Source organism: Pseudophryne corroboree, chromosome 1, assembly GCF_028390025.1.
Source record: "Pseudophryne corroboree isolate aPseCor3 chromosome 1, aPseCor3.hap2, whole genome shotgun sequence".
NCBI lineage: Eukaryota > Metazoa > Chordata > Amphibia > Anura > Myobatrachidae > Pseudophryne > Pseudophryne corroboree.
Window position 1 is genome coordinate 561097049 of NC_086444.1, and position 12929 is coordinate 561109977.

Genomic DNA, 12929 nt, shown 5'->3' on the forward strand with positions numbered 1-12929 from the left:
CTGTACACTAGTTGCTTTAATTGTTCTTTAAAGAAGTGGATGTAACATAATCTATTTATTACTGTCTGTAGACAGCTATGTGCCTGTTTCACAAACTGATTGTATGGTGTTTAGAACTGCAAGTGCTATTATTGTCTACCAAACATAAGAGATTTTTAACCGGCTTACTGTTCTTTAGTGCTTTGGCCTGCTTGGGGTTAATGGTGCTGGGAAGACCACTACATTCAAGATGCTGACTGGAGATACTGATGTGACTGGTGGGGAAGCCTTCCTGAAGGGACACAGGTGGGTAACACATGGTTATGGGAAAATGTATTCTAGTAATCTATGGGGCAGCTGCCTGGGTATTCAGCATAAATAGAGAGAGGGAGATATTAGCACATTATACTGCCCTATGTATAATTCTATACACATCATTTTGTTCAAAATCCACTAGTGTTTTATTGATGGAACAATTGCAGCAGTCATCTCTGCTCCATTAGTCTCTGCTGATTTCCTGCTGTAACAGTGCAATCATTAGTAACATAAAACCTTTCTTCCTCTCTCTCTCTCCTTTGGTTTGTCCTCACCATTGGTATTTATGTACTCAGTAGTTCTGGCCCTCTGTGTTTGGCCCTGAGTGTTCTGTTTTGGATGCGTTTAAACTTTCCATTAATGGTCAGGTTTTATTTAATGAAACATTACTTTCATAAGCTACTAACCTGTGTGTCCCTAACATGTGCAAATTAGTGATGCGCACACAGTTCACCACTGCCACTAGGAATGTCTACATGTAGCAGCATTCACATCCTCATCTCAGCTTTGCCAGGCAACTAATCCACCTTCCCATTTACCAAACATTTCCCAACGCTGCTGGAATTATACTTTCATATGAAGCACGTGTGTGCATGTAAACGTTTAGGCACACATGAACCATACTTGCCTACCTGACCCTCTCCATGAGGGAGAAAACGCTCTGTTCCTGGACTTTCCTGGTAATGTATGATTGCCATCACCTGTGGTGAAACACCTTTCTTATCAATTACCTAACTCACCACAGGTGATGGCAATCATACATTACCAGGAAAGTCCAGGAACAGAGCATTTTCTCCCTCATGGAGAGGGGCAGGTAGGCAAGTATGACATGAACACAGGCCACTACTAAATAACACATAAAAAAAAGAAGACAGCACAGCGTGAATAAACACCAGAGACCGTAAAGAAAACACAGACAGTACCAAAAAGAAAGAGAATAAAAAGAAAGGGACAAACACTTGAGCTTGCCACAAATGTCATCAAGTTCAAAGCTGCACAAATCCAGAAATGTTATAGAAGAACCTTTGCATTAGAGAATAATACCAGGCAGAGAAAAAAACTGAGTGTTAGGGGTATATTCACTAAAGTGCGGGTTTTTAGAAGTGGAGATGTTGCGGATAGCAACCAATCAGATTCTAGCTATTATCTATAGATTGTAAGCTTGCGAGCAGGGCCTTCCTACCTCTATGTCTGTCTGTTTTTACCCAGTTTTGTTCTATAACTGTTGTTCTAATTGTAGTTGAACAATTGCAGTTGAACTAAGATTGGAGAGTGATAAAGTGGAGAGAGATAAACTACTAACCACCAAGCTCCTGTCATGTTTCAAACACAGCCTATAACATGGCAGTTAGAAGTGGATTGGCTGGTACTTTATCTCTCTCCCTGAGAGAAGAGAGGAATAAGTAATGGGAAGGAGACACGGTGTGGAGATAGGGACAGGAAAATTGGGAGAGACAGAAGGAGAGATGTATTAAGCCTTGGAGAGTGATAAAGCGGAGAGATAAAGTAGCTCCTAAATTCCATGTTACAGGCAGTCTTTGAAAAACGACAGGAGCTTTATCACTCTCCAAAGCTTAATATATATGCCCCAGAGAGAGAAAAAAAGAGAGAATAGATAAGAGACAGAAAGAGAGAGATAAAGATAGTCAGGGGAAGGCGAGGGGAGGGAGAGATTAAAAAAACAAGTAGTGAAATAATGGTTGCTGTGTATTAAAACTCCCACCAAGTAAGAAAAAAAAAAATTATTCAGGCATCACGTATACAGTATGTTAATTGCTTTTCACATTCATGCAATGGTAACAACCATTGTCAAAGAATATCATTTTTACAAAAAGAAAAGCAGCTTCTCATGCAAATGATTTTGCCCCTGTTAATTAGTAATGTTGGAGCTGCTGCAGAGTTGCTCTTATACTGACTTATACTAGCATATTTCTGCTCATATGCAGGACTTTTAGGGGTAACTTTACTAAGGTAGCTGCTTCTAGAAAATAATAGATAGAATCTGATTGGTTAATATGGCCAACATCACCAGTTCTAAAAAATTCCCACCTTAGTAAATTTACCCTTTAGCATACCTCCCAACATGACCCTCTCCAGGAGGGACACAATGCTCTGCTTCTGGACTTTTCTCTTAATGTATGATTGACGGTACCTGTTTTGAACAGGTTAATGGCTAAGAAAGGTATTTCAGAACAGGTGATGGCAATCATAAATGAAGAGGGAAGTCCAGGAGCAGAGCGTTCTGTCCCTCCTGGAGAGGGTCATGTTGGGAGGTATGCTTTAGTGCATGGGTCTTCAACCTGCGACCCTCCAGCTGCTGTGGAACTACACATCCCAGCATGCCCTGCCTCAGTTTTAGCATACCTTAATAGCAAAACTGTGGCAGGGCATGCTGGGATGTGTAGTTTCACAGCAGCTGGAGGGCCACAGGATGAAGACCCATGCTTTAGTGCATAGGTCTGCAAACTCTGTCCTCACTACCCCACACAGTGCATGTTTTGCAGGTAACCCAGCAGGTGCACAGGTGTATTCATTACTCACAAACACATTTTAAAAGGTCCACAGGTGGAGCTAATTATTTCACTAGCGATTCTGTGAGGAGACCTGCAAAACATGCACTGTGTGGTGTCCTGAGGATCGAGTTTGCAGACCTATGCTTTAGTGCAGAGGTTCTCAAACTCGGTCCTCGGGGGCACACACAGTGCATGTTTTGCAGGTAACCCAGCAGGTGCACAGGTGTATTAATTACTCACTGACACATTTTAAAAGGTCCACAGGTGGAGCTAATTATTTCACTTGCGATTCTGTGAGGAGACCTGCAAAACATGCACTGTGTGGTGTCCTGAGGACCGAGTTTGCAGACCTATGCTTTAGTGCAGAGGTTCTCAAACTCTGTCCTCGGGGGCACACACAGTGCATGTTTTGCAGGTAACCCAGCAGGTGCACAGTTGTATTAATTACTCACTGACACATTTTAAAAGGTCCACAGGTGGAGCTAATTATTTCACTTGCGATTCTGTGAGGAGACCTGCAAAACATGCACTGTGTGGGCCCCCGAGGACCGAGTTTGAGAACCTCTGCTTTAGTGTATGCCAGTTGGAAGCAGTAGCATATGAGCCTGATTTACACAAAGCACATGTCACAGACACATACCACTTGTTCCCATGTTGTAAAACCATTTATGTCCATATATGCAGCAAATTCATTAGCTATAGTATCAGTTAGCTGCTAAAACATGTCTAATGCAGCAGAAACACACATTTAGAGCATAACCTATGCCTGAGCTGTGAAGAAAACACCAATCAGTATTAGCGAAGGGCTGTCAAACAGCCAATCGCAAGGGGTACACTGGTGACATCATCATCATCCATATGTCTTGGTCTACACATGTTTACGAACACGCAAACATGTAGTACTTTATCTCCTTCATCCCACCCATCAAAGTGCAGGCAGGTGTAAAAGCCCATACACACTGGCCCATACACACTAGATGAGCCCTCACCGGCGCCGATATTTGGTGGCAGCGGAGACCTGTCGGGGTGCCGGCATTGGCAAGTGCATACACACTTGCTGATGCCAGCAGGGAAGGGAGCGATGGCGCGGGGAACGACGCTGTCGTTAACAAGGACTTCCCTCATCTGTATACAGATGGGTCCACCTTTATCTTGGCCTTTAATAAGATTAACTGAGCCAGTGTAGTCAGACTTAATCCCCTGTATTGTTCTCTGTATTGTATTGCAGTTGAGAACAATAGATGAAGGGTTTATGTTAATAAACCATGGTGTGTCTAGGTGCAGCAGAGAAGCCAAGATGAGCGTGGACCCATCTGTATGTTCAGATGAGGGAGGTGGTCATTAACGACGCTTGGGAGCGCGCATCATTAATGACATTGAGTGTACACACTAGACGAGATTGTAAAAGATCTCATTCAGATCGGCCCTTCTGATCGATATGTTTTACTTTCTCGTCTAGTGAGTATGGGCCATGTTAGGCAGAATCACACAGATCTGCATGGACACATACTGTATATGTGTGCAGTGCAAGGTCACACAAGATACACTATGCCATTTATTACTTAAAGGGCACACAGACTTATTTTAACTAAACTTTTTTTTACCCAGCCCTGCCCCCAAAATGACAATGGTTTTCCCTAAACTACATGTGGTTTGGCTTAAAGGGGATCTGCTAAACATTATGGTATGCTATTGTACTTGCTACAAGACCTGATAGTGTATTCTATCTAGAGCAGTGGTTCTCAAACTCGGTCCTCAGGACCCCACACGGTTCACGTTTTCCATGTCACCCAGCAGGTGCTCTGTGTATCACCAACTGTCACATTTAAAAAAATCTACAGGTGACCTGCAAAACATGAACCGTGTGGGGTCCTGAGGACCAAGTTCGAGAACCTGTGATCTAGAGCACAGGTTCTCAAACTCTGTCCTCAGGACCCCACACAGTGCATGTTTTGCAGGTCTCCTCACAGAATCACAAGTGAAATAATTAGCTCCACCTGTGGACCTTTTAAACTGGGTCAGTGAGTAATGAATACACCTGGCACCTGCTGGGTTACCTGCAAAACATGCACTGTGTGGGGTCCTGAAGACCGAGTTTAAGAACCTGTGATCTAGAACATGCAGAGAATCAGAGTAAGGGTGAGTACACACGGTGAGATCCTTGCTATGCCCGATTTTCACTTTGCGATTTCTCCTGAACTCCCCGGAGCCCAGCACCACCGATTTTGACTAACTTTTCTTGAGATATGGACTATGTGTGCTTACGATTTTGGCTTATGTGAGATTTTGGCTTATGTGAGATGTCATTGACATGTGAGATGAACTAGATAGTACACCGATCTAGCAAGGATTGACTTGCCTGCACAGTCTATCTTTTCTTGCGATGCCGACCTGGCGGGATCGCGCATCGGGATCGCAAGGTGACTTTCACCTTGCGATCTGCACTAACTTTTCTTGAGATTTTGACTATATAGTCAAAATCTAAAGAAAATATCTCACCGTTTGTACACACCCTAACTGATACGCAAGGCATTTACGTAGATATTGACAAAAAACTTACATTTTATTTGCATAATATTAATTGAGTGGTACATGTTATATATAACATGATTTTTTTTTAGTAATGCCCATCAAATTGCTTATCTTCTACAGTATCCTGTCTAATATGCAAGAAGTCCACCAGAACATGGGTTACTGCCCACAGTTTGATGCCATTAATGAGCTGCTGACAGGCCGGGAGCACCTGGAGCTATATGCACTGTTGCGTGGTGTGCCGGAAAAGGAGGTTTGCAAGGTAAAACGTATTTCTGTATCTTTGTTGTGAGCGTTAGTTGTTATATTGCTATTCTTACTATTTATAAACACTGCACCATCCAGTACATGGGAGCATATATATCATTCAATATATGTGGGATATCCCCTGAGAACATCAGCTTACAAGGAGTACTTGCATTGTTAAGGATACCCAGATGCAGCATAGAGGGATCCCTCCATTTCCAGCCAAATATACAGCCCCATAGGTTTCTATTGGGGCTGCTATGGAGTCGGATTTACCAAGCATTCTAGAGCTTGGCCCCGACAGTTAACGCCATCTCCATATGGCATTAGTCTATAGTAGCCTATAGGGCTACTTTTTCACAATTTCTTTGAGAGAGTAATTCTGCAGATACCTCTCTGTCAGCCCCTAAATCAGGAAGCAGTGTAATAGTATTACGCTATCACACTGCTTCCAGCTCTTTCCCAGGATGGACTCTTAACGGAGGTCTACTTGCAAGAGACAAATAGTAAATGCGCATGAAAATTTTAATTTTCACGTTACCAATTCCCGCAAAAAATATTTATCACATCCATTATTAAAAATGTTTTTGTGACAAATATGCCCTTTGGTCTTTTTAAATTTCACTCCTGTATTTTGGTCAAGGATTGCCTATGTTCAAGAACAGTTACATTATCAAAGCAGCAGATCCTATATTGTTTTAGGTGTACTACCCCTTTCCGTATGTCTGGCACTTTTTCTTTTACTATTAAAGCTGCTGGTACCATTACCGAGACACGCTAACAGCCTGCGTTTGACGGCACGTTTTTCACATACTATGTATTAAGCCTCGAGAAGTGATAAAGCAGTGATAAGCGCAAGGTGATAATGCAACAGCATCAGGTGATATCACCTTGCACTTATCACTGCTTTAGCACTTCTCCTCCAGGCTTAATACGTCTGCCCCAAAGTGATCCCAGATGACATTCTGGTGGTCATTCCGAGTTGTTCGCGCGCTAGCTACTTTTAACAGAAATGCAAACGCATAGTCGCCGCCCTCTGGGAGTGTATCTTAGCATAGCAGAATTGCTAACGAAAGATTAGCAATTCTGCTATTAAGTATTTCCTTGCAGTTTCTGAGTAGCTGCAGACCTACTCCTAGATTGCGATCACCTCAGTCCGTTTAGTTCCTGGTTTGACGTCACAAACACGCCCAGCCACTCCCCCGTTTCTCCAGCCACTCCTGCGTTTTCTGCTGGCACGCCTGCGTTTTTTAGCACACTCCCGGAAAACGCTCAGTTACCACCCAGAAACACCCACTTCCTGTCAATCATTCTCCGATCAACAGAGCGACTGAAAAGCTTTGTTCGCCCATGAGTAAAATAGCATAGTTTTGTGTAAAATTGCTTAGAACTGCCGGATTTTAGCCTATTAGCAATTCTGCTAAAAATAGCAGAGAGCGAACAACTCGGAATGACCACCTCTGTCACACTAAATATTATCAGCTGCTCAGATGAGGCCTACTAGCCTATATGTAAGTTATACTGGATAGAATTATACTTTAACATTACTAAACTCAGTGGGATATCGTTGTCCTTGGTTACAACAAGAACAGGGTTGTTAGCTGAACACCGTTATATTAAAACTCAGTACTGACCACAGGACTTTTGGGGAAAAAAAAACACCTTAAAATGTAAAAAAAATAATTATTGAATGCATTTTACATTAAGAAACAGTAGTTTAAAGAGTTAGTTTTGGTAAAGATTACACTGTTTCTGAGTTGACCAGTAGCACTGGGCTGTGGAGAATCTTAAGGGGGTACACACTGAGAGATCCGTGCTTAAATTCTAAGCAATCTGACTAGATTGGGTGAAATGAGCGCCACCCCCCCTCACTGAGCACACATTGCGCTGTGTGCTGAGAGTGGGGAGAGATGTGTGCTGAGCAGTCTGTGATAGATCGCTCAGCACACGTCTCCCCCGTGTGTACGGGGCTTTACATTGTAAAATCATTGGCATGCTGACCTTTTGCCTCTGTGTCCTGCATCAGGTTGCTGAATGGGCAGTGCGCAAACTGGGGCTGGTGAAGTACTCAGAGAGATGTGCGGGAAGCTACAGTGGGGGAAACAAGCGCAAATTGTCTACAGCTATTGCCCTAATTGCGGGACCTCCAGTGGTGTTTCTGGTAAGTTCCAATTTATCATATTTACATATGTAGAGGTGCGTCTCTATGTGGGAATCTGTAGAAAGGATAATATTATTATCATTTTAAGGCATCACAAAGTGCCAGCATCACTGTACAATTAATATACATAATAGCAGTATAACGTGGCATATAAATACAATAAAATGTAAATTGACATATCTAGGAATAATGCACAGCAATAACATGACAGACAAGGTAGGGCGAAAACATAGAACACTGCACTGTATCCTGTAGGGAAACGTGGGGAATGCTACACATTAGAAGGGTGAGCATACAGTAGTCACTGAAAGGGACTTAGGGGGACATTTACTAAGCAGTGATAAGAGCGGAGAAGTGAGCCAGTGGAGAAGTTGCCCATGGCAACCAATCAGCACTGAAGAAATATCTAATTTGCATACCATAAAATGATACAGAGCTGCTGATTGGTTGATGGGGCAATTTCTTCACTGGCTCACATCTCCGCTCTTATCACTGCTTAGTAAATGTCCACCTTAGAAACAAAAGACAAGGAGCAATGGTGACATGTATAGTGATAAGAAGAAAGCAAGAAGAAAGAGGGTTATGTCCATTGGAACTTACTAACATGCCTACATACATTAGGTAATACATTCCAAATGTGATCTGGCTACTAGACCTGACATAGCATATAACATAGGCTCTCACACTCTGTCTTCAGAACCCCAAACAGTTCATGTTTTCCAGGTCTCCTCACAGAATAACAAGTGAAATGATTAGTTCCACCTGTGGATCTTTTTTAATGTGTCAGTGAGTAATGACTACACCTGTTGGGTAATGTAATAAAAATTAGACAATGTCAATATGTCCACACCACACTGTTGAAAGTTTAGTCAATATTGTTAAAATGTCCACAATAAGGTTAGGCTGCGGAGGGAGTTTAGGGGTAGGGATTAAGGTTAGAGATAGGGCAGAAATACTCAACGGAATGCTGGAGAATTGGAGGTCTGACCCAGAAGTGACGATCACATGACCACTGGGATCCAGAAGACGCTGCTGCATAATCGATGTCGCCACTATGTCTGTCGACATATCATACCACACCCCTGTTAGGTGATTTGGAAAATTAAAACTGTTTGGGGTCCTGAGGACTAAGTTTGAGAATAGTATGGAATACAAGAACCAATACAAGTAGAATTAGTTAACATGGAACTCTAAGAGCACACTAGACACAGAATGGATCCAGAACACACAGTTTGATAATATTTTACAATTCTCTCTCCGTGTCTATATTATTTTCATTTTTTCATCTTATGGAAACCTGTGAGTTAATCAAATGGAAATGCTAAATTAATGCAACTGCTTCAATTCTGCAGGGTTGAACCTTTGCAGAGTAGTTACCAAACAAGTTCATTATCTTAATGAGTAATATTTTCTAACTTTAAAATATCAGGATGAACCAACTACTGGAATGGATCCTAAGGCAAGGCGCTTCTTATGGAACTGCGCCCTCAGTATCATTAAGGAAGGAAGATCAGTTGTACTGACATCACACAGGTTAGTGTTACACTGTTAAATGGTCGCACAGAGGGCAGAATTTGTAGGAAGTATACATTTTGGACTTTTGTGATTGTTATCTATAGATGTAGCAGATGTTGGCTACACCGTGCTCTTTTAATGCAATGACAAAGGAGAACCACAAACATGACACATTATCCCTGACATTCCGTCTAGTAATGAAACCACAAATACCACGTTCACACTGCCTTGAAAAATCCGGGTTATTGCACGTGAACGCGCAGTAATCCGGGTTTATGTGCAGTGTGAACGGGGGTCCTGACTAATTCCCGGGTCGTCTGACCCGGTATTTCAACCCGGGAATATAGAAGGGTTATTCCCGGGTCAATACCGGGTCAGGCGCAAGTGTGAACGGTGTTAAGTGTTCGACCCGGGACACTTCAACACTATTGGAGCTGGCGGTGCTTGTAGATCATCTGATCTCCAAGCACCGCCCCCGCATGTGACCCGGTGACGTCATCGACACGGCATATTGCCGTGTCGGGGTCGCCAGTCTGAATGGGGTCTCAAGCGGGTTGCACCTGGGAAGGTCTCGTGCACGAGTTCCGGGTGCAACCCCGCCATTGTCAGTCTGAACATGGTATTAGTAACCACCTGGCAGACACAATGCAATATTTTTTCCTATACTTAAAGGGAATATGTGCTCAGTGAAATATACAGACATACATGAGAACTGTATTAATCTGCATTGCTGCATTTATTGCAATGTATTGTTCAAAGAGATAATTGAATATACCTGTCCTCCCAGTTTCAGTGAGATATGACACATAGGGTTTATTTAACCCCATACACAGCTAACGTCTGTGTGCACTACAGGTTTTATTACTGAGCACAGTTGGCTAAGAGGATAGGCACACAGGATTGTGCTTATCCTCTTAGCCAATCTGCCACTGTTTACTCATAGATAGAGTATACAGTATGGGGCTGATTCTGTGCACCTTGGGAAAACCATGTTGCATGCGGCGGCGGGGGGGGGGGCTGGGGAGTTCTAAAAGATCTACATTTGTGAAGGTCGTGTCCAAACTCAAATCTAAATTGTACAAATAAAGTAATTCACATTTGTGTGCGGTGTGAAAGGGGCATTGCCGAAATCGCGGGTCGCCTGACCCGGCAATTCAACCCGGGTATAAAGCAGTGTTATACCCGGGTTGAATACCGGGTCAGTGGCTGCGTAAACGGGCATCGACCTGGGACCCGTTTACTAGATAGGGAGAGACGGCGCAGAGACGAGCTTATTCCCCCCCCCCCCCCCCCCCCGCTGCTATGGCAACCCGCCCGGCTTATTGCCGGGTCGGGAAAGCCTGCAGTAGCTGCCAATGCCGAATCCCACATGGGAAGGACCCGCTTCCAATTCCCGGGTGGGATCCGGCATTGGCTGTGTTAAAGGGGTATTATTAAGCAACTGGGGTGTATTTGATAATGAAATTCACTAGCAGAGCATAATTCTTGCACTACAAATATATATATATATATATATATATATATATTTATTCGTAATCTTATGTTTATTTTACAGTATGTATATACAAAATATATTAGAAGACACCCTGGAGCTTTTAACTATATAAATGCATAAAACAGAGGCACACCTGTGGGATATTTACTGTAGCGCAGGTTTTTCAAAGAAACTAATCATCAGAGACGATGGCTGATAGTTTTAAAATGGCATTAGGGATGGAAAACTATTAGTCAAAACTGCTGATGGTCGGTGGCTTTGAAAACTGTAGCATAAATCTACCCTTTGGTCTGTCATGAAACTCTACAGATGAATGATATTCCAATGGTTTAGAGCTACAGGTTTATACAGACTTCAATGTCACCTGAAATTCTACCTGTTTATTGTATCATTGTATTTTGTCTTCTCCTAAACAGTATGGAAGAGTGTGAAGCTCTGTGCACAAGAATGGCCATAATGGTTAATGGAAGGTTCCGGTGCCTGGGAAGTGTACAGCATCTCAAGAACAAGTAATTAATATTTCAGTTTATTTTTGTTGACAAATCAAGCGGAGATAAGGGCAAAACAATCATTGTCTTGATTTTTTCATTTCAACAGGTTTGGAGATGGGTATACAATTGTAGTACGGATATCAGGATCTAACCCAGACTTAAAACCTGTAGAAGACTTCTTCAGCCACGCTTTCCCAGGGAGCGTATTGAAAGATAAACATCGAGGTATGCTGCAGTACCAGCTGCGCTCCTCGCAATCTTCTTTGGCCAGGATCTTCAGCATCCTCTCCAAGAACAAGAAAAGACTTCACATTGAAGATTATTCAGTCTCTCAGACCACTCTTGACCAAGTAAGTTGGCTTACAGAATGCATAGAGGCTCTTTTAGCTTGCTGATATACAGGCTGTTGAAGTTTATGTCATATTAGAACCTCTTATGTAAATTTCAAGCAAACTGTATTAGTCAAGATTAAGTTATTTGTACATATAATGGAAATTTTTCAAGTTCCTGAAACCCAAGGTGATTTTTAATATGCATAAATATTTCTAACAAATGGTGAGTATATTAGAATACAGTTTTCTGAATGAGCCCTGAAGTCATGCCATCAGAACTCACCAATTATAAGCACAGAAATCAAGACTTCCTAGTTAGATACTGTATAATTTCCAGGAGTTTCTACATATATTAATAGCATGTGTTTATTATATCATTATTATGCTTTGACTTGAGTGTCCAAATCTACATTCAAATAAAATATCCTGCTCTTTTTCTGGGACTGTATGGTGCACTCAGCACTTATACAATCGCTTGTTTATTTTCATTGTTGACTCATTTTAAAGAAAGCACCAGCTAGTGGAGAACCATGGCTAAAACATCATACTGTACTAAGAGACCATGAAATACTGTACTGTAATGTCATTGTAGGTACTATTAAAAACTGTGTGTTCATAAAAAGTAAAGCAAAATGAACTCATTTATGTTCCTGAATTGAGGGAGATTAAGTTTTTGCAGGTTTTCTTAAAATATATGTACCACAGAAGTTTGTTTATTCACCATAAAAGCTTATTCGTGCTTTGGACTCGAGAGCAATATAGTAAAAGTCATATTGCTATTTTTCTGTTGCAAATGGAGTAGAACTTAGAGAACTCTTATATGAGGGGTATATTGGTTTTCTCTAGGTACTCTGGTTTCCTTCCACACTCCAAAAATATACTGGTAGTTTAATTCTGACAAAAACTATTCCTAGTGTGTATGTGGTAGGGAATATTGATTGTATGCTCCATTGGGGCAGGGGGTGGGGGTTGTTTATAAATCATGGAATTTTCATCTTCATCCACTAGGGGTCGCTGGAGTACTCTTGGGGATATGGACGGTGCGATAGCAAGGATAGGCATATTTAAATGTGTAACCCTCCTTTCCCTCCATACTTCCAAGATGCCTCAGTGTTTTTTTTGTGCCTTCATGGGATAGCACATTCTGCACTGAAGCTCCAGACTTTTTAATTGTTTAATTTTTAACAACAGCCCTTCCCAGCTTAGTAAGAAGCTCGGGTCCGGTTCTGTTTGTGCTGCTACAGGCAGCAGAGGCTTGTCGGCGTTTAAACAAGAAGCCCTGCCATAGACCTTCATCAGCATAAGCTGATTCTAGCCTTGGCTGAGGGAGCAGGACAGTGCTTGGAGAGA

The 12929-nt window shown here is 42.2% G+C and overlaps 1 protein-coding gene across 2 annotated transcripts in view; it reads left to right on the forward strand.

Moving 5' to 3' along the window:
- ABCA1 (ATP binding cassette subfamily A member 1) overlaps positions 1-12929 on the forward strand; it is a 146748-nt gene that overhangs the window by 127402 nt on the left and 6417 nt on the right. For both annotated transcript variants that reach the window (XM_063914150.1, XM_063914151.1), the window contains 6 exons: positions 179-285; positions 5460-5601; positions 7612-7746; positions 9176-9279; positions 11173-11265; positions 11354-11597. In XM_063914150.1, coding sequence (XP_063770220.1) covers positions 179-285; positions 5460-5601; positions 7612-7746; positions 9176-9279; positions 11173-11265; positions 11354-11597 — 825 coding nt within the window. The remainder of the gene's footprint in view (positions 1-178; positions 286-5459; positions 5602-7611; positions 7747-9175; positions 9280-11172; positions 11266-11353; positions 11598-12929) is intronic.